The sequence below is a fragment of the Xenia sp. Carnegie-2017 genome, unplaced genomic scaffold (genome assembly GCF_021976095.1).
Source record: "Xenia sp. Carnegie-2017 unplaced genomic scaffold, XeniaSp_v1 HiC_scaffold_45, whole genome shotgun sequence".
Taxonomy (NCBI): Eukaryota; Metazoa; Cnidaria; class Anthozoa; order Malacalcyonacea; family Xeniidae; genus Xenia; species Xenia sp. Carnegie-2017.
The window spans coordinates 46,087-68,641 of record NW_025813510.1 but is presented as its reverse complement, the minus strand read 5'-3'; the positions used below and the strand labels follow the sequence as shown (position 1 = coordinate 68,641).

General features: G+C 33.3%; 2 protein-coding genes across 3 annotated transcripts; one reads left to right on the top strand and one right to left on the bottom strand.

The window, feature by feature from the left end:
• Positions 1 to 4,016: 4,016 nt before the first annotated feature.
• On the top strand, positions 4,017 to 21,565 carry LOC124456284 (myc box-dependent-interacting protein 1-like). 2 transcript variants are annotated; one of them, XM_047006763.1, is made up of 16 exons: positions 4,017 to 4,094; positions 4,213 to 4,419; positions 4,696 to 4,776; positions 5,413 to 5,467; positions 6,297 to 6,391; positions 6,873 to 6,968; positions 12,210 to 12,272; positions 13,135 to 13,185; positions 14,309 to 14,394; positions 15,130 to 15,205; positions 15,633 to 15,724; positions 16,960 to 17,060; positions 17,317 to 17,498; positions 19,046 to 19,348; positions 20,140 to 20,241; positions 21,032 to 21,565. In XM_047006763.1, the coding sequence occupies exons 2-16, from the start codon at positions 4,321 to 4,323 to the stop codon at positions 21,116 to 21,118; spliced, it is 1,569 nt and encodes a 522-aa protein (XP_046862719.1). In that variant the 5' UTR covers positions 4,017 to 4,094; positions 4,213 to 4,320; the 3' UTR covers positions 21,119 to 21,565. The 2 variants fall into 2 exon arrangements, with proteins under 2 accessions (XP_046862719.1, XP_046862718.1); XM_047006762.1 differs by having other exon boundaries at positions 4,075 to 4,419.
• On the bottom strand, positions 7,940 to 11,168 carry LOC124456283. The gene is made up of 2 exons (XM_047006761.1): positions 10,226 to 11,168; positions 7,940 to 9,350 (listed from the first exon to the last, which is right to left on the bottom strand). Exons 1-2 carry the CDS (start codon positions 11,078 to 11,080, stop codon positions 8,472 to 8,474), a joined length of 1,734 nt encoding a protein of 577 aa, XP_046862717.1. The 5' UTR covers positions 11,081 to 11,168; the 3' UTR covers positions 7,940 to 8,471.
• Positions 21,566 to 22,555: the final 990 nt, after the last annotated feature.

The window sequence follows — 22,555 nt, the reverse complement described above, 5'->3', positions numbered from 1 at the left end:
TCCACACATGCTAAATTATATACCATATTGCATATAGCCTACATTTGCCTTGTTCTATAATACAAGAAATTAATTTACAATTAATATGATACAATTTACTGATAAACTTTTACTATATGATATAACTTTGCTTGCTTTAGAATTATTTTACTAAAAGCCTTGTTCAAACCACCGAGGATGAGGGTTGCTTTTTGGCATTTATATAGAGCAGGTCATCATGGCATTACTTTTCATGTTGTATACTTGGCTATAATTATTTACAAGCATGAACTTGTTGATGAAATGCCAATTGATGAAAACTGTCATGAAGCATGTTGTATTAAGTGGATTGTGTGTATTTTGCAGAACATTCAAAGATACAAACTACCTGTTGCCAGTTTCATCTTGAAATTTTTGGTAATTCGACGACAAATGAGAAATTCATATTTCAAAACAAGTTCTTACTTTAATCAGTTTTATGTTTTATGTAACCTAATAATTCATAAACAAAACATGTCTTGGTACATCCTAAATGCATCTTAACACATCAATATCCAAATTTTTTTGAAAAAAATTAAATATTTTAAGGCTGGCATCCCATTTGCAAGCAAGCCGTGTTGCAAGCCATTCCGTCACTCAAAAACAACAGTCCGCACGAAATACACGCGAAGCGATAAAACAGCTTCAAATCGGCTTCATGCATGTCTAGGCATATTTATATAGAGCATTGAAGTAAAATACATCTGGAACAATAGGTCAGGCGGTAAATTGAAGCCAGATTTTTCCATTTTTGCAGGTCGCGCCAGTCCATTTTTTAAAAAATTCACAAATAGCATTTTTATAATTATAAAATTTTGAAAGTAAAAGTTTCGATAGCACTTAAAAATATCATCGAATTTATAAAATATTATAGTCAAAATCATAAAATATCGAAAAAAATTGGTCAAAAATCATATTTCTGAGGAATTTGAAAGAAAAAAGAAAAGTTACGAAAAGTCCACGCGATTTTTGCGACTTTTTCCGAGTTTTTGAAAGTTTGAGGCATACCTAAACCTTCAAACCCATGGATTGTTCAAACAACTTAAATTTTGTAGAGTCTATAAGGTTTCGTAAAAATTGAGCAATTTGCCAAAAAGAAAAATGTGTTTTTATAGAAGCATTTTTTATGCCATGAAAATACACATACTGCAAATATACATAATAATACAGCTGAATGTCATAAAGAAAAATGAAAGATCTTCGCAAAGCTATTTTAATGAAGTGTAAATGCATTAAAATCCAGATCATATTCTAAATACGCAACTCTCCATTAATTCTTATTTAATTATGTCTGGGTGAAGAAAATAATGAGAGAAAAATGAAATAAAATCAACATATCACGACGGGCCGATAAGCTTGATTGTTGATATGAAAACATACATGAAATAATCAAGGAAAAACTGTGTGTCATCAAACAAATAATATCACTCGAACATTGATAAAACGTAAAAGGACATGAACCATACACGAAAAAGTTACATAAAATGCTGTGAATATTCAAACATGTTTAATATAGCATTCATTTTTCTTAACATTCAGTTCCGTCTTGTAGACTTGTATTAGTTTGTCGATCGATCGTTCTCGTTCTCGAAGTTTGGTTCCACTTTTGGTTGTTGTAAAATGTTCCAGGCTTTATGTTCCATAATTTTACTTTGCGCATGCGTTATGCAAAACTTGTCCCTGTTGCCGGGGCCAAAGTGTTTGTATGGTAAAAAACGTCTCGCCAGGGAGAGATACCCTCTTTCCTAAATAGGGTGACCCTAGCAGTAGGGTTACCCTGTTCGAAAGAATCGCTCATGTAAGCGCTCGCCACTGATCTAATGTGTAAATTATAGTAACTTAGTCCTCCCAGGGTGTCTTGGACGGTAGGGTTACCCTAGTACTCGAGAATATATAACCGGCCCAGAGATTTCTATACTGTAATATTTGTTTTCAATAATAAAACTTATGCAAACTTGGTCTTTTTGAAATTTAATATGAAATTCAATGACAGAAAATCATGTACATTAAGTCGAGCCGGAAATACCCAAAGATTTATTATTTATTTTTGCAAAGGAACGAGTACAAATCCTACAATTGTGGTGATAAAACTCACTGCCCATTGCATGAAAAGAAGTAATGATAACAAATAAGCTAACTTTCCTTTCGTGAACCATGGAGATAAACTATGATATACTTTTTTCTATAGACTAAAAAGTTTAATCGAGTAAATAAGTTTGACGCTTGTAATAAAATGACGCACATCTGCATTCATATGTAGCCGACAAATAGCTCCTTCGTTGGTATTCATAAAAGGCATCCTCGTAGGACTCGATAACTGACACACCACAGTTGACTCGCTGTTATGAATTTTAGGTTTTTACCTTGATTTTCATCATAAAATTGCTTGCTTCATGCCAAATAGCACATAGTTTTTCTTTGCCCATTCTTCAGGGGGGGGGGGAGAGAAAAATTGTGAAATTTTTGAGAAAACCATCCCATTCCGCCATTTTTTGACAACATCCGATATCTAAAGCAGTGATTGAGATAGCCGCTCCAATTATTATAGAACTCAATGCAGTAAATGCTTCATATACGCATGCGTAATTCCATGTTCATAGTATTTATATTTATATAATAACCAGAAGAATTTGAGCAATTTCATTGGTCGAGAGCTATGATCTTTCAGAGGACATACGCACGGAATAACGTCACAGAAAATTTCATGTTTATAAAAACAAACAAATGGCGGATATAATTGAAAATTTATCTCAATACCTCCCAGAATAGAAAAGATAATCACAAAAAGCTAGTTGAGGCAGTTAACGTATTTGAGCAACAAGAAAAGAAAAAACCCGTTTTCAAACATTAATTTGTACTTCGTCTTCGATAACAAAATTTCAACAAAATTGATCAGCTATTGCTTGTTTATTTTGTTAGCCAATCACATTTTATCACATGATTAAGCTAGCCAATAGCATTTCTTATTCCTATAGATCACGTAGCATGATATTTGCAAAATCAAGACTTTACAATGTTCCAACTTCCAAGTGTTGGGGGACAAAGAAAACAAACTGCTTGACCGTTTAATTTGGCCGCTCGTCCCGGCGGCTCGTGGCCACTTTAGTTTTTATCACAATTGACGTCATACCCGTGTATCTATAACTGTATAAACAACGGTTAAATGTTATCTATTTGTTAAATAGTTAATTATATTGAGTTATATTCTTATAGTAAATTGTTTATTGTTACCGAGCTTGTTAAAGCAAATTTGCACGAGGATAGTGAAGGCGTGTCTTTACCGATAACGAAGAGCCTTTTTTACGAATGAAACAAAGATTTTTGACAGCTGAAAAGCAAAATAACGTTGCAGAACTGAAAATCACAAAACCCGAAAACAGCTTAAGATGAGTACGAAGAGCAATATCACTTCATCATTAGATACAGAAAAACTTTGACTTCCGTCATGCAAATTTCTTTTGGTCAATTCAAATCAATATGAATATGAAATAAAGAATTACGCATGCACTGATAGCTCACCATACGCGCACACGGTGGAAAATCGTTCACTTGTGGCAAAAAATATTCAACATATTGGTTGAATATTTGTCGCCATCGGCACGCGTGCCAAAATCACAGAGAATGACAACACACACCTGGGTAAGAAGCGTACGCTAAGCGCCACGAGTCACTCATAGCACTGTTGATAGCGCTCGTGTGCGCCAGGCATCGCTTGTTCTTTAGCAGTCCACTCGGCTGAAATAAATATAAAGTACGTTTAATAGTCAAAAACGAAAATTCTCATAATCTCATTCATACTAATTTTGCTCTTTTCAATGAAAATGAGGGTTACTGCCCCTCTTTTAAAAAAAGTGAAATGCCCTTACCCCATCTGCCTCCTTGCTTTAGACGGCTCTGCCTCACCCTGCCACAAAAACCCACTTATTATCTATCATTTTTTATCTTCAATTCATTATAGACTTTATATATTAATTGATTAAACACCCCGATGATTCACGCCAAAAATATTACAGCCATTGAACTACAAAAAAGAAGTACAAGATAAGCTAAGAATAAGTAAAACACTGTATCAAGAGGTACATCTAAATAATTGATTATGGTTTAATGTTTAATGCTACGATACGAAGCTTTAATGAATCAACCGCGTTTTTCCGTTATTCCGGAACCGTAATTCCGCCATTTTGGGATTCCTAGAGCGTGTTGACTTAATAATTCATACAGCGTGAGCTTCATAAGACATCAAGCATAACGAGCCTTATCCATAATGTTGTCAGAATGATACTTCGCTTTCGTTAATGCACGATGGCTGACAAAGGAAATGGAGAAAAGGCTGGTGAAAAGAGTTTCTTTGCCAGAACAGCAAAAAATACAACAAAGAAAGCTAAAAGGGCTCAAGAGAAGGTATGAAAATATAGTTGTTCTAGTGTATCCAGTAGGTGTTGACAGGAACATTTAGAATGGATTTTATATACAAGCTCGTAGGAAGCGTCGTGATATTGTTAGAATATCCGAATTATTTTTTGCAACCCGGAAATCTTTATCGTTAAAACTATGAAAACATATTGTAATGTGCAATTTTTGGCAAAATTATTTCAATTCTTAATTGTTCGAACAAAAATTATTGTACATTAGAAACTTTGCTGCAGACATTTCAGTGAATGTTGTCATTTTCTTCAGGTGAAAAGAAAACTCGGCAAATCTCACGAGACGAAGGATCAAGCATTCGATACCTTTGTGGATAATTTCAATAAACAACAGGTGATTGTATATCGAATGGATGTGATTCTGCATGCTTTAAAGAAAAACTCCATGTGTTTTTTCTGTTATAAATTCAATTAAGCGAATTTCCGGATGTTCATAACGTTTGAAAGAGATAATGTTATAATGCTAAAACTTCACTGTCTATCATATTAAATAAGTACTATGATAGTTTTATCCATCCATGCCATGATTCTTTTTGTTTATTTAGTTCTTATGGTTTACCCAAGTGTTAGTTTACATTGTAGCCATGGCTTTCTAAGAGAAATAAAGTTTTTAATCTGCCTTGATAACAATTTTAGCTGAGTTGCTTACTGTTATTTAGCAATGAAAGATACATGCAAGATCATTTTAACATACTGTTGCATGTGCGAAATTTATATAGACATTATGGGCAATGGAGCATTTTTTCATATAAGATTAGTTTTTCACTTGCATTTTGTACATTTGTGATGTACCAGGAAATTTGCTATAAATCTTGATTTGTTTGATGTTTGTGTTAAGGCATCACATGGTTACACAACAATTACCCAAATTCATTTATCTCCTTTGATGTTAATGGGGTCTTTAAGCAAACGTGGACAATGTTGTGATTTCTTGATTGATTGAACTGTATATGTTAGTTGTTGTGTTTAGGATGCTGTGCAAAGATTACAAAAAGAACTAAAAAATTACATTAACTGTCTTAAAGGTATGACTGAATGTATTTATCATGTTTTTGGTTATTTGTATTGTATCATTTATCTTTAAGGTGTTAAAATTACTTATAAACTGCTACATTAGCTTTTATGATTTATATTTCAACATATGTGTGGCCATTCATTTTGCAATGATTTGATTATATGATGTAGTATTTCAGATACCTCAATTTAAAACACCCATATATTCAGAAATCAGCTGCATAGAATAAATGTACCCCAGGTAGTGGAAATCTTGAATAATATTTTAGAAGGATCTTAGTAAGATCTTAATTTTGAGATTGCAGTGTGCGAATTAACAGTGTACAATGTCCAATTTGCACATCGTTTTAGCTAAAATGAAAACAATTGCACATCACTTTTTCAAACGATGTGCAAAAATTAGTGGTTTTAATGAAAAACAATGTCATAAATCATATGAATTTGTTCAAGTTTAAAAATATTAATTTAGCAATTAGCGCTATGTTATAATTAACGTAATATCCATTTGATTATGCGTCTAAAGAAACACTTTTGTCAAAAAAATTACACATCGTTTTTTCTGAACTAATTCGCACACTGGAGTGGACAGGATCTTTTAGGGATGTTAGCAAAAGTCTTTTCTTAACCGAGGTCTTGTTAGATTCTGTGTTATCTGACAGAAACTTAATTGAAAAATATTGGATCCTTTAAGGTCTCAAAAACTACAATCTTCTTGGATCTGTCTAGATAAATTGAAATGAAATGTGTACATTTAACATTCTCAGCAATCATATGTCTTCTCTATGTCAGCAACTACTAAACAATTAGTTATGAAGTTGAAATGATTTATGCATATTTTAGCCATGTTAAATGCCAATCAACTATTTGCGGAGGCAGTCAAACAGGTGTATGAGCCAGAATGGTCTGGTAGGAAAAAGTTTGTGGACCTTTTGGATGTAAGTTTAATGAATTTACTGCCAATGCTATTTGAAGCATTTTTTATAGATCAATAGAACTTTGTTTCTTATAACATTTAGAGGCTCAAGTTATGCTGCAGTATATAATAATGATTGCGTAAATACTATCATTCTCATTTCCTACCAAAAATTTGTGGAAAATTTTGTGTATTAAAATTCTACATAAAGCAGTGAAAGAATGTGTTTGACTTTGGTTACCTTATGTCCATTTTTTGTTCAAAATGAAGTGTTTTTAAGTTTGTTTGCTGGTCTGTTCTGTTTATACCTCGTAAAATTGAATGGCCATTTCACAATTCTTCCTTAAATTCTGTTATACTGTATGTCTCTGTTATTGTATTTTGTTTGGTGTTAAATGTTAAACCCTATAAAATTGGGATGGTTTTGCATTTATATATTTTCCCAAATGGCAAGAATTGTGTTTATAAACCACAAGTATTTCATAATGTGAATCATTTTGTAGTCCCTTGATCACAGTTGGACTAAATTGGTGCATCAAATCCAGAATGATGTTCTTGATCCCTTGACTTCATACCAAATGCAGTTTCCTGAAACTAAGGTACGTACGTAAGCAAGCACGAACATGTATTTAGAAAAGGTAGAAATAAGTTTTGGGCAACACGGTAAATCTTATTACAATATTAACAACCCCTCACAGTTTTTCATGAGTGTTTTGTGGTAGAATTGAAATTACTCAGTGATTTATGTGTTTTAACATTACTCGTCGCCGCGCTACTCCGTGAGGGATAACTTTGTGAAACATTAATTATTAACAAACTTAAATATTTAAATACATACGTTGAATATGTACGAAAAAAGACCGTGACGAAATGACGAGGCCGATAATGTGTTTTTTATGGAGCAAAGTCAAATAACTGGATTGTCGTAATAACTGACATACAAGTACTACAAGTACTTCGTATAAATTTTCAGGCAATGATTTAAATTTTTGTTTACATTACCTGATCACAAATCGTACTGTCAATGCGCTGTGGACGGTTGTATGAAGAAAGATAGTTGTACGATTTTAATCGATGATGATTTATTTCAATCATATTTTCCCGGCAAAATTTAAACTTCGGTTTCTAAATAAACGTTTACTCTCTTTACGTTCAGTTGCTATACTTTTTCTTATGCTTTATTCCTTATAATATTAGCTAATATTTTGTATGGAAATCGACACCCCTCTTGCACGTCTTCTAACCAAGACTAGGATGAGTGCGCAACTCTTCTGCACTCCCTAAACAAGACGAGAAGGGTGCGCGCATACCTCCTAGCACTCCACCCAGTTAACTCATCCCTGCATTGTTATAAATGAATAATTTTTTCTGTTAGTCTTCTGGTTTGTGTATTTTTGTGGGGTTCAAAAGAGTTTTGAAACGCCTAAAATCCTGTGCTATCGTCCTATCCAGAACTCGTACAACTGACTCCTTGTTTATTTCTATAACGGTTAAAGCCGATATGATTTGACTTCTCTTATTAATTATTTTTATATTTACTTAGTGTAACTCAAAACAACTTTTGGATAAATTTTCACCATACTTTGAAAAATTTTATTTTCAAAACTGATGCATACATTCAGCTTTATATATAGCTTTTTTTGGGTTACAACTTACAGATAAATTAAAAATATCTTATAAATAATTTCTTCTGTTGACTTTATGCATGAAGGTAGTTTTCGGACTCGTTCAACAGTATCCAGCACTGTTTGATATAATATATCCATACTGAACTTGATTAAAATATTAGTAGAATTTCTAAAAATGTTTGTGCACATCTCTTTTCATTCTCACGTTATTTAAGGATTCTTTTAAATGTTTAGCCACATGATTGCATTTAGAGCAGCCTCAACGCTTCGAATATCATTCGTTTTTTTGGCTAGTATATGTTAGGCTTTGGAAAAATTTCTATACATCGAAGGGAACTTTGCCCGGTTGAAGTAACGTTTTAGCCTGATCATTTAAGTTGTCATTGTGCAATATTGCGACGTCACTGGTCAAAACACATCAATAACTTGAGAAAGATGTGCGTAACAAAGTTTAGTGTCATTTAAAATATCTTTTCAAGTTGCATTATCCAGTAAAATATCTTTAACATTTGTTGGAATGTCCAAAACGCTATATTCAACATGAACATTTTTGTCTTCGATAATCACATAACCAGATGGCTCGATAATTTGCAGCGTTTTCTTAATCTGCTTTTTACGTTGCAACTTCACTCTGTTCTTAGCCAGATACACAAGACACGCTATGATTAAGGCAGCAGTGAGACAACTTCCTGTGATTACATATTTGCCATTCGACAACCATTCTGTTGTGCTGAATTCTGTTCTAACCATTTCTGGAATTGGCGATATTTCTAACTGATTTCCTTGTACACTGCAACCCCCTTTGTTACAAATCTGCATTCGTACCCAGTAAGTCTCATTTTTTGTCAAACCACTCAAAGTGGTTACTCCGACATTGTTGTTAGTTAGTTTTTGTAAACTAACTGTGACGTTTGTTGAATGCTGCGTTGTGTTTCTGTATTCATTATTAATATGAAAAAATATCCTTCCGTCGGTTAGACGTCCATTCCACTCACTTTTCGGTGGAAGTGTCCACGTGACTGTCACGTTGCGAGCGTAATCATTGTAAAAAGTTGGGCAACCTGTTGAGGGACATGTCACAGTTGGTGGGCTGGTCGGAGTTTCTTCAAGAAGTCTCGCATTCCTACAAGTTGGCTCTGAATTTTTGCCAAATTTATTGGCTTTAGCCACAACGCAAAACGTACATAATCTGTGGGGGCGATAGTTGACGAAGTTGTTGCTCGTTAAGGTAATATTGTGTAAAAGTGTCCATATTGTTGGTGGAGTGTTATTACCTGCACACTGAATGACGATTCCATATTTTCGTTCATTGATATATTCAACTCCAGGAGGATCCTTCCATTTTAAAAAAACCTGTTAGAGGGAAGAAGAACATTCTCGATAAAGCTAGTTAAAGTAAATGTGACAATTGTACATGTGACGTACACTCACATTGAAATTCATTGAAACACTCTTCGATCATCCATTATATTACTTTCGTGAGTTTTTACTCGTACATCACAATAACAGGTGTGAAGGATGTTCTATCGTAAAAATTTCTCATTCGATTTTTAAAAGGAAAGGCTCACTAGTCAATTTTTGTCACTTCATCGCTGGTGGAGATTTTTTCTGTTTATAATCTTTTAATGTGGTGGTTGTAATGATATTCACTACAGTCACATTTGCCTGTTTTACGTATAACTTAATCAATATTTAGTACGTACAAGATTTTTTAATGTTCTTAAACTTCTTCATTAATTCTTTAAGTTCATACTGCATCAAAATAGAAATATGTGTTTATGGATTTGATGGAAAACCTGCATTAGATTGATTCTTAAATATAAAATCGAAAACCGCTCGAAATATGAAAAAATAACATGCACATCTCAAATGAAAGTATGAGAAGCATCGATTTATATTCATTCATTTTTCACGTTATACGATTGGTGTTGAACCTCGTCTAACCAATCAAAAAGGTTGCAATCAACGTGGGCAATAGGTAGTGGCTAGTCTTTCTGTGGGACATGGTACGTTCCCCCCGTGAATTGAAGCCTGTTTGTTGGTTGAATCGTTTTACTGGCTCATCGATCATGTAAAGTTTGAATTGTTTTTCTAAATGTGAATTTAATTTGTATTACTGATATGAGTGATATATTGAGTTATACCCATTCGATCACCAGCTTGTTATATAACACAAATTTTGTTATTATCCTGGCGTGCATGTTTTGAGAGGAGTGAGCCGAGCTTACCTTGCGTTCTTTAATTGGCTTGACAACTAGCTGTTCAACAGGCATTGGTAGAAGTATGACCTGTTCAAACTTGCTTCCAGGATCTTCATCATCATAATAGCTAGCGATAAACCTCTTTTCTCTGCTACATTTGCGTTCACAAGCATCTTCATTTTCTCGGATGCCAATGAATACTTTATAGTTAACATGAAATTCCCCTGGCGGATCCGTAATTAAGGACATATATGACATGCACACAAATCCTTTACTTTTTGGTACACCATAAACTTCTTTGATGCTGTTGTAGCATTTCTCATATTTCTTATGAGTTTGCCAACAGTTTTTTTCATCGCAAATGTTGACAAATTGCATTGAGTGCTGCGAGTTGTTTGCTGGTCTCCAATATATTTCAATCCTGTCAAAATTTTTTGCTTCCAAAGCACGAATTCCAAGTATCTCGCATTTTTGTGAAGATGCTACCTTCACCACACTCGAGGAACGAAAAATTTCCTTCGAGTCGCGTCCTGTGATAGATGATCTCGCGACACAGGTAAATAATCTATCGCCTGTCCAGTCGGTGTAGATCGTTAACTTGGAAGACAAACTTGTACCGTTAAGATTTTGCGATTCTATTGTATGGTTTATTTTGTGAGTGCGATAAATAGATCCCCACGACCATTCTAAACTCAACTGCTTGCTGTATTTATTCATAATATTCAGTATACAAGTTAGTGTTATCGTTTCACCTTCATGAACACATTGTTGCTCATTCAAAATTGTCATACGCGTTGGTTGCCCTGATTCTTCGCTGTTTACTTTCACTGCGATGTATATTACGGTCACACACATACATATAAGCGGATGGAGATTCTGCATTTTCTCAACTTTCGTTGAACTATTTATTGATTATCCCAATGTCTTGAAAATTATCTTGCTTTGCGTTGAATTTTTTTGTCTTCCTGTCATTATACGTACGTATAAAAAAGGCTTTTATATATTTTTTCTTTTGTTGCTACTCTATTATTTCCCGACAATTCCATGGCAGGCATTCTTATTTTTACATACGATATTTAAGTTATTTTTTATTTTTTAAAGCTGGGAATTATTATTTAAAACAAACTTTGCAGTATTTAAACTTCATTTTATGAATCCCAAAACGTCAGCAATTTTCAAAATCTAAACAATTATTGACTGCATCAACATTTTATTTGTTCTTTGTGCGATTAATTCTCTTTCAAGTAAGAGCAAGTGAAAACATAAAAGTCTTTTGTCATCAAATGATTTCAATTAAGCAAAGTTACCAAGCAACTTTGTTTTGTAGGTATTTTTGTGTTCCCCCGCATTTAAATTATTCTTACGCAGCATTTTGCAAGTTGAATTCATTTTGAAATATCCTTATACATGCAACGTTAAAAAGTGCCAAAAAATTAAAGATTTTTTGCAGTATAAAATCCAACTCAAGAATAGTTTGTCATTTTCACAAGGGAGTATGAAGCTTCGAGTGCGTTTTTTGTTGTTAAGGAGTATATTGGAGCATATATAATTTATGCAATATTAAGTGCTGCGTGGGTTTTATTTTTTCGACAGTTTTTTCTCATAATTTTATTCTTCATTTACTCTATGTATTCGATAATTTTGTTGATTTAAACTTTTACAAGGTAATTTTCACAAAGCGACTCTACTCGAATTTCATTTGTTTTCAAACTGTAAATTAAGAAACATATATTTATATATACATTGATCAATCCAAGGCTTCAAGCCTTTGAATGCGTTTTTAATCTGTTTCTTGTTTCTCTTTTTATTCTTTTCGAAATTCTACTTTTTATCTACATTGTCATTTGTAAATTGAATCATAAAGGAAAATAAACCATCATCACTCAACTTGTAATTTTTCATCCACCATAACCCTGATAATTGTTTCCTTGTCGGTATTAAAGTTTTTTGTTGTGTCGAGAGAATTTACAAAATCAATAAAGTAGCTATTTTTACATGTTTCATTTTTTAGAATCGCATTGCCAAACGAAGTCGTAAAGTCGTTGATTACGATAGGTATCGCCATCATTTAGAGGTTTGTTCCGAACACTTTTTTATGTCACCTATAGAAGAAAGATGAAAGGAAATATTCATTATTTTTTCTTTCGTTATTATTTGGTTACTGCCACTGCTGGTGAAATGGTACGCTTTGCATGATTGGCTAATACAAAGATTTTTGTCGATTTGTTACTTTTTCGTAATAGCTGAATCGGCTGTCTATTACCAAAAAAGTATGCAAGTTACTTGAACAAAAAGCAGAAGTATTGTTAATACGTATGGCGAATGCTTGAAGAAAAGAGCGAAAGTATTGTTAATATGCTAGTCGGAGGAAGAACACTCTCAAAGATGTTCTATTATACAAAGTAGATTTTACTGTAAAAGCTTCATTTCTTTTGTGCCCATATGCCATCGTCACGTTTTCTTGATTTTATAAACTCACTTTAGTGTTAGTGACTTAACTTTCATAACTTAACTGACTTCTTTCAGTGACGAAGCCAGGCAGACGTTTTACGTCTATTATGCAAGTTTTTTAACAAAATTGTCAGTCATTTCTTTAAAAAATAAATTTCATTCCTTTTTTTAAAGTGAATAATCACCAAAATATTTGCATTGTAAAAAACATGTAATCTTGGACATTGACAGCCTTACAGCTATCAAAGGTTTCGTGTATTTTCAACTTCCCATCTTTCCTATAGATGTTTCAATATATGTACGTGGAAACCCATGGAGGGCTTGAAACACTATGTTTTTCATGCCTACATTTTTATGCATCGCCCCTTAACTCACATAAATTGAGGCACACAGTCAAGTCAAAGTTTTTCGTTTGTTGTTTTTCACGGTAAATTTATTTTATAGCTTCATTATTGATTTATAATCCTATCTATGTTTTGTTATAGACGCTGAAAACGAAAGGTGGCAAAACTGGGGATCCCAAGAAAATATCACAGGTACATTAGAACAGGATATACTTACAAAAGGATAGCAGCATATTGTGTCGAGAGTTGTGTGGCATTTAAAGCAGTTTTTAAGTAGTGTTATGGGATGTTTTGTTATTAGCAGTAACAATACAATTTTCAACATAAATATATCATAAGTCATTGATGAAAAATAACAAAACTAAAAAATGGAGTGGAATTAACATCAACGTGGGATATAACATCAACGTGGGAACTACACCGCTAATTACAAATTTCAATGAACACCGCATTTTGTCATGTTTGAAATCCATTATTTCGTTTTTTTACTCTACCTTTTATATTGGATTTGTAATCCTAAAATTGTATTGAGCACACGATAGCGATGGTAGTTGAATATTGCCGTTGGCCGATAGTGAAGTTTGGATGCCTTTGTTTCTATCGATTTGCTCGCTACTTGGTAAAATATCTATGTCGTTGATACCCCTCCTTTCGTTGGTTTATTGTTTAAATTTATTTTTAGAGAAGGTTTTGCACATAGCTTTTCGTTAAGGATCATTTAGTAATACAAAACTGCTTTTTAGTCTTGGAGCTTATTTTTATCTTTTAACTTAATGATTTTAAAATTTGTTTGAGTAACATGTGCAAAAGCCAGTGTACGCTTACTGCTTAGCACATACGTCTATTTTTACCCACGTTCAGAAACAAATGATTGCCAAAGTTATAAATCATGATATTGTTCTAAAATTTGTAAACACAAAAATAGCAGAATTTGCATGTCTTCATTTTGGTGATAATAAACACAGTTATTTGCCTTTTTGCATACATTGGTGATTCCATCTACGAGCATTTTTCTTGGCGAATTGTGATCGAAGTCGAAACCATGTAAGGAAGCTGTACTTATGTAGTTTTACTGACAGGAGCGTAGCCATTTGTTTTGCTTTGTCAATTTCAATAAATTATCATTATTGATTTATTTAGAAATCTATAGTTATTGCAGTCAGTATAAATGCCGAAAGATGCGTGAGCAAACGTGCGGCCTGACCTAGCCATTAATTATTGTGTCAGGAATAAGTAACTTGATTAGTTTGAGTAATGCAATTGGCGAAAGGAATTAACAATATCCTTTTTACTTCAATTATTTTCTTATTTGAAGGCTGAAGAAGAGTATAATCAAGCAAAGAATGCATACCTTCAACTTCATTCCGATCTTTACGAGGAGCTGCCAGCCCTATATGACAGGTTCGATCATTCAACATTTCCTAAGTAGTCGTTTAGCTCCCATCCTTCCATGCAAAATTGAATTGGCGATGTTGTACAAATTTTATAATCTTTATTAAGACACTCAGAGCATGGATTATGGTCTCCATTACTTGCATCTTTTTTTAGTTTTTCTACTGAAAAAACACGCGAGTGGGTTCTGCCTCGTAGATATGAATCACTTGCATGCCCGCGTGCTTATTTAGTTATGCTATGCAAATTTTTGGATGATTAATCACTGTAAAAACAAAAGATATTTAAAGAAATGAATAATAAGAATGTTCTGAAATTTGCCTAGTGCACGTGTGACTAAACTTGCAGATTGCATGGCTACGCTGCTGCAATGAATTATTTGAGTCCATGCACACAAGTTCAAAAAAACTGTTTTGTCGCTAATGGAATTTTGCACTTATTTTTGTAGAGATTTTGGTTTTACGTATATTGTGCGGGGATAGTTTATTATCCCGAACCCAGGGCCGACCCTAAAACGTTAATTGGGTGGTGGTATTGGGTGTGTGGTTTGTTCATACATTCTTTTGAAAACAATTCACTGAGGGAATTTAGCAATCATACGTTCAAAAGAAAACAGTCGGGCACATCTGAATATATGCATAAACACCTCCCCCTCCCAATTACGTTTGAGGAAAGGCTCTGCCCGAACCTTTTGTTAAATGTATTTATTTGTAAATCGTATCATCGTTGATGTTTTCTTTTTAGTCGTATTTCTTTCTATATTTCTTCATTTCAATCCATATTCACGGCTGAAGGAGTATTTCATCGGGAGATGACAAAGGTAGATATTTTTGGTATATTTCTTTATGGTGGAGGGTAGCAATTTAAACTGTGAGCACAGAAATGTCGAGCTCTTTACATTTGCATAAAGATGTCTTATAAATGGCGCACAAGCAAATTTAAACATGCCCTCATCTTTATTTGTATGTGTATAACATGGATAATTGTAAAAAGTGGTTATGTGTTACAAAGAGCTCTATTGTGGTGTGATTTTCTGCAAAGGTATAAAAATTTTGGAATAGATGTGGGTTTTTGAGCAAGGGAGGAGAATATTTTAAATGAACTAAGGCAATATTGTTATATAATTAAGCAAGTTACAGTTGGTCATCTACTGCAATAAAATGCATGATGTATGCATGGTTTTCATTTTAATGTTTCTCGTAAGGCTTCCATTCTAATCCTAAGATTTCGATTATACTTTTTTAAAGATGAAAACAGAGATGAATGATCTTTTGGATGTATTAGCAAAGGAAACTTCGGATGGACTCTACTCAACACGTCGACCATTAAGTGTTGTTAGGTAAATTACCACGCGTTAGGGAAATTTCTTTGATGGTTGAATTTAAGGATCAAGTCGTTTAGATCAATACATTAATATTCCTCTTTGATAAAAGTGCTGAAAGATATACATGGTGTCTTCCCCTCTCACCCCAAAGAAAAAATGTAGAACCTATACAAATATTTATGTATGCATTAAAATGAAATCTACAATAGCTATTTGTTCCACCTGATTAACTTAGTTTCACACTACTTTGTCCATGTTTATTACAACTAATGGAAAATATGATTACGTTTTTCATTATTTTTACAAGTCTTTTGCGTGATAAATTTGTGATAAAAATCAGGGTACGATATTACTTTGGATGATTAATCACTGCTTTTTTGGCATTTCACTTGTCTTCGTTATTTGTCACAGTTTGTCATCTCGGGCATCAAATTTCTTCGACTATATTATCAACACCATGTGTTTTATTGACTCCAGTGTGGCTGAAGAGAGTTTGCGACTGAGCAATAAATATCTATGCCTGACAATTATTTTTTATATACTCAGGAAACATGCAGACCTTAATTTATGCACAAGTTTTGCTAATGTGTTCTTACATGCAGGCGACATCTGAAAGGTGTTCCTTCTCAATTTTTAAGCCATTATTAACTGAGAGCAAAGTCTTTACGTAGACTTATTGAACCGAAGCTTTTTTGTACAAACCAAGCCCGTAGGGCTTGGTTTGTACAAAAAGACAGAGCTCAGTAAATTTTTCAGTAAAGACCAAGCCAGCAAGGTCAATAAAAGGTTTATTCTATGGCATTATTTGACCTGAAACGAACCTTTCCTTTTTTATCGTCCTCGCTGTTTTTTTCCGGTTGGCTTTCACGTCTTTAGTTTTGGTCAGTAAAAAATAAATTGTTTGAAATTGTGTCGTCTGGATAATTAAACCCACTTTTCGAGTGTTTTTATTTCGACTCACATTCCTACATGGTTTTTTGTTTCGTGTTTTTTTTTTCGTTTTGCTGTTTGCTCTTCAACCAGTTAATCGTTTGAGTGTATATCTGTGATAGAACAGAAAAGTCACATGAAAAATCAACTTGTTTAGGAAGTTCCTCCCAGCAAATTAAGTTCATCCAATGAATTTCCTTATTATAAACTTCTTTCACGTGTAAGGCTTGTTCTTATACTGTGTTGGATCTCATTACAGTCACTTTAGTAACAATGTTTCGTTAAAACGATTTATTTTTCTTTCTGTTTTTATCTCAAAGCAATGCGTCATCTGATGGTGACAGCTCGTCGGAAAGTAAACCGTCGAAACTTGAACTTACAGATGAAAATTCTGAAAATGAGACATCAGAAAATGATGAAGGTACATAAATTTCACATTGATCTTTATCAGTACATGACACGAAAATCATAATTTTTTATCATATTTTTTTGGATAGTAAACCATTTTTGAATTTTATTTTGCTATGCAAGGATCTAATGGTATTTCTATGTTGTAGCAGCCTAGGAACGCACCAAGTGCTTGCTGTTTTGATTGACAATGACCTTTTTTTGCGTGTCAGTTTTTGGGCTTTAAATAAATGTCAGGTCATTAAAACGAACATCCTTCTTTATTACAGTCCACGATGTAGTTGGTCATTCAAATGATGAACATACTGAAAAGGAGAAATTGAAACGTAATCCACCTCCTCGACCTCCTCCTGTTGAGAAAAAAGACCACGTTGACGAAACTGTTTCGAGCAGAAAAACATCTGACGATGCTGAAAAGTGCGACAGCAATGATTCTATAGATACAATAAAGGTAAGGGAGACTAGACTTATTGAATGTAAATTTACGCTAAAAAAACCTGAAAAACTTTTTTGATTGTATATTGTTTATCTGCCCGAAAAAAGATAATGGCGAATTTAATTATTTCAAAGGCGTTACTAAAATAGACGTGCCAATGTCTTTACTTTGTATCAACATTAGGATTTGCTTTCAACACATTCCTTTCTCTCATAGGATTGGTGTATTTGATTTTTGAATTATTTGAATTGAGCTTTTTACCTTTCGTCATGGCGAAAAATATTTTGTAATAGTATAGTGGTAAGGAGTATGATGAAACATTTTAAAGCCATGTCGCTAGTTTTATGTTTTGTATTGTTAGTTTGCGAAAGCGAACTGTTTCTGAGAAAAGTTTTTAGATATTCTAGCAACATCATATTTTATAGCCAGTTTGTATGAGTAAAGTCATTTCTTGATGTTGTGATAGGGAATTGCAGAGATGTAGGGATTTTTTGTGAACTGTCATTTTTTGTGAACTGTATTTATAGATCTGTATGTTGTGCTGTATAGATGTGCTAAATGTTGCATTAGTTTCCACTAATATCACTTGTCAGTTAAAATACACTATTATGTTTTTTGGCAATACGAAATTTCCAAAACACGAAATGATGATTGTGTTGCGGTACTACAGTAGAACCTGTATTAAGCTGTCACGCTTGGGGATTTCTCGTGTGACCGTTAACTACAGGTTGACCGCTTAATACAGGTCTTCAGGAAATCACCTGGCGGTCAACATGTAATATTTCACACATCTAAAGTTAAACCAATCGGTATTGCTCTTTAACATACATGCTAAATAACAACATTTTATAAAGCATTTTTTTCTAAGTTTGAACTAGTAATTAAAAATAGTATACATAAAAATGTCACGGCTCAAACTGCTGAAAAATAATCAATGTCATGCGTGTCGACAGAGAAGGTGGTTATAACTTATAAATTCCGTGTGTATATCCCTTTCTTGGAGATATGTTTTCTTGTCAATGGCTGAAGGGACGTAAGAAAAGTTTGAATTGCTGGTGTAATTTGTCCACACAAACAGAAAATATTGTTGGCTCTTTTGAGTCATTACGGAAGATAAATACAATATAAAAACATGTATACAAGTGACATGTTCCAGAGTATATATTTTATTATATATTTTATTATGGAGTGTATTTACTTAACCTGACCGTTTTAGTACAGTTTCAAAACAATGAAAAATTAAATTTGGGACATTGGAATAGGTGACCTCGTCCGCTTAATTTAGGTGATCGTTTAATAAAGGTCACTTTAATAATATTTATATTTATACTATGAAATTTTCGGGACTTTGCTATATGGCCGCTTAACACAGGGTGACCGCTTAATACGGTGCCGCTTAATACAGGTTCTACTGTATATTTATTTACTTGGTCTGTGGTGTTGTATCACGTGATTAATTACACATCGTACTATACAACAGCCTACTTACAAAAACAGTATAAGTATCAAATTTCTTATTAACATTCTCAATTTTTGTCTGTGTGTATTGTTGTTGATGACAGGATATCCAAGGTTTACATGAGACGAAATTTGAAGCTTCAAATGAAGATAAATCAACTGAAATCGCTACGGAAACCGTAGAAGAAGACAATAGTGTGAATGATACGAACAAAGATGAAGTAGATGGGAAGCAAGAAGTTAAGGGTGAGGATAATGTCCAAGAAGAAAGCAACGCTGGAGAAAAGGATAAACCCGATGAAACAGATGGCATAAGAGACGTCGATAAAGAGAAGGGTACTGACGACGTAAACGAGGATATGAATAAGACATCTATCGATCATAGCTCGTTGCCATATTTGTATAAGGTGAGAAAGTCTTAGTTTTAATGTTAGTTTTAAATATGATGCAGTGAAAATTTTTTTCTCCGTGATTGGGATTAGGAATGAGCTCGTGGCAAAATTTTAACTTTAGGACCTCGCTTGGACGAATCATCTGAAACACTACCCTGGTGGTGATTAAATTGCTCCTTTTTTAATTTTTTGTGTTTATGGAGAAAAAGACAGTCAACTTAATAGAAGTAGCTAATAATACTAAATTTTCATTTAGCTTGTTTCAAAACTTTTAAACTGCTCCAAATCTGAATGGCCTTAAAGTGATTCCAATATAAAACGTTATAACTAAACAAGTTTATTGACAAATCTTTTACTCTTTGTCATTGTTGAAACGTGTAATACATACTTCAAGAAATAGTCTTGACATGATTGAACTGATGCAATCTGTAGTTTTTGCAATAAAAAGACTTGCTCAATGCCGTACTTATACCTCCGTTACTTACAATATGAATTTTCATGGCAGTTGGTCTAAAATTTATTTTTTGAAAATATACGTGCGGCCATTCTCAGTTTAGTCCGAAGAGCCGATATTCACTCATCCAATGCATTCAAGAATTCGTAACTTTTTTAACCGCGATTCATGTCGTAGATTTTGGAAATGCTTTCTTAGCTATGTGGGTTGTGAATTTCAAATGGTAAAAATTAAGATTGTACACCATCTATATTGCTGCTCGGTCTGCCTTAGTTGTTTTAATACCTACACGCTACTGTGGTCTTCATACCTTATTTGAATGGTAAATGGTGATGTATTTAAATTATTTCAGGTAGAGGTGACCCATCCTTACACTGGTGAGGACGATGATGAACTTACACTTGAAAAAGGAGATATTATTCAAGTAATACCTTATAGCGAGTCAGATGATCCGGTACGTAAGACTGGGTACGAACGAGGACTGATTTACTTACATTAGAAATCATAACTGGCTGCTCTCATTATTATGTTATCAGGCTTAGTATCCTTATTTACGAGGTTGATATATTATTACGTCAGCCTTGTGTAACGCAGACAACTGTATCAAGTATGTTATTGGTTTGTATCTATAGATCAAAGGTGAAAAAACACTGATGCATCAAAATATATGTGACTTTGGTGCATCATGCAGTAGATCGGTAGCTAAATCATTATAGTTTCTAAAATATAACACCAAATGATTGCAGCAAAACTGGCTTAGAAAAAATCGTACATTTAAAACAACCTAACTGCTGATAAATCATTGTAAAATTTAATCTTGATTTCTACATCGTATTTATCGTGGCCTAAGTTGTACTAAACGCGATTTAGCTTGTACGCCAGCAAACTTGTTTTTAATGATGTTTTAATGATTACTCGTGTCTTGTAATATGGATGGATTGCACATTTGATTCTGCATAATGATGTTGGTGTAATTATGGCTTCAAGTGTTTCAACCACAATTTCTTATTTGTTGTCAATGTTAATGTTCATCTTGCTTTTAGTCTTGTTTCGAAAAGCTTCTTAAAAAGCCATCAAAAGATGAAGAACAATATTATTTTTACTAATATATTCCCCTCGACATTCTTGTATAGATAAAGTTTTTATTCTAAATACAATATTTTGCAAAAACCAAACATACATCTCAATTAAATTTTGCATTATTCACAATTCTTGTGATAGATGCATGTTTTTTTATTGTCTAGGATGATGGATGGTTGCTTGGAAGATTGGAAAGTACTGGTGAGAAGGGTGTTTTCCCTGAAAACTTTACGAAACGATTGGAAAAATGAAATTGCTTTTCTTGTGAACTTGTAACCATTGAATGCTTCACATATCTGTGATTTTGGATTATTTAAAGACGAAATGTCGTATAGTTTATTAAAAAAATATTGCATTTTCATGGTCTTAGCGATTAAATTTACGAAAATTGCGTCAAACAATGCAAGCAATACTGTTTTTCTTTCAATAAAGCAATTTTTAAGGTATAATTTTGTCATTTTGAACAGTAAGGCCATGGATATGAATTTTTCTCTGTTGAAATGTATACGTGCACGTATGTATGAGCTTGTATGTTTTGTATTTTTTGAACATTACATTTATTTAATGTTGCCAATAGTCGCAAGTGCATGTTTTTAGAAAAAAGATAAAATTTTCATAAATTCTGTGATGTTAACTGGTAGATTTTTCAAATTAATAAAATTTTAAAAAAATTTGAACATTAAATGAGTTCTGCTGTATGCTAAAGGTTCCCACTATTGTTAAGTAGAAAGTTTTGTTTACATGGCATGGCTTTAAAGATGTGGCGAGAATGTTGGAGTAGTTGCCGTTCATATATCAACACTTGATTTTCAATTAATGGGATCTAAAATATTTCTTTTTGTGTTTACGATGGACATGAAACACGTTTAGCATCAAGATTGTTGCTACACGATTTAACGCGGAGAAATTTGGATAAGCCAAATACCAACTATAACCAAAATTCTATAACAAATATTCTACACATGTTCACCCTATCTCTTTTTTCAACAGAATTTATTGATCGACTCCATCAAATACCCTTATGTCGATAAACACCTGGTTGGACATTATGTGTGTTATCTGTGTTATTGGATATTGTCTTAACTGTTTTTAAATCGCTCCACTTTTGAAATAGCAGGAAATTTTCGTCTCAAAGTGCCTATACGATGTATGATTTTTATTGTAAGGACTTCTAAAACATTAACAGACTTTCTTTTCAATGATTATGTTCCCATGCTTACTTAATGTTTTGTCTTGATACACCTATGGTTGATATGCAACATTCTTCTTGTATATTATGTAATTTTGACCAGAGAAAAATCTAATTCAGCAGAAATGCATTTTTCATCTGAGTTTTTATTAATACGTGAAAGTGTCGAAGAATTCAATATCAATTGCGTTCATTGGCAATTTGAATTGAACAAAACTACACAACCCGTCGGTCCAAAAACAGTCCTGTGTAAACGGAAGTAATTCTGCGTTCAATTAATCAGCTGAGTGAATGACTTAACATACTCTTCGTCAAAACGTTTAAAATTTAAATTATTAGATTTATCCAAAAAGTGTTTTATTTGAAGTGGAAACGACATGAAATTTGTGAGATTTCTTGAGTTTGTTACTATTATTATGTGTTTGGGCACTTAGCGCAATTTAAACAGAAGCACCCGCCAGCACAAAGACGTGACTTATTGATAGCGTACAACTGAAAT

Coding starts and splice junctions, on each gene's coding strand:
- LOC124456284 (XM_047006763.1), top strand. CDS start 4,321: ATGGCTGACAAAGGAAATGGAGAAAAGGCTGGTGAAAAGAGTTTCTTT. Junction 4,420..4,695: donor CTAAAAGGGCTCAAGAGAAG/GTATGAAAATAT, acceptor CATTTTCTTCAG/GTGAAAAGAAAACTCGGCAA. Junction 19,349..20,139: donor CGTTGCCATATTTGTATAAG/GTGAGAAAGTCT, acceptor AAATTATTTCAG/GTAGAGGTGACCCATCCTTA.
- LOC124456283 (XM_047006761.1), bottom strand. CDS start 11,080: ATGCAGAATCTCCATCCGCTTATATGTATGTGTGTGACCGTAATATAC. Junction 9,351..10,225: donor AGCCAATTAAAGAACGCAAG/GTAAGCTCGGCT, acceptor TCCCTCTAACAG/GTTTTTTTAAAATGGAAGGA.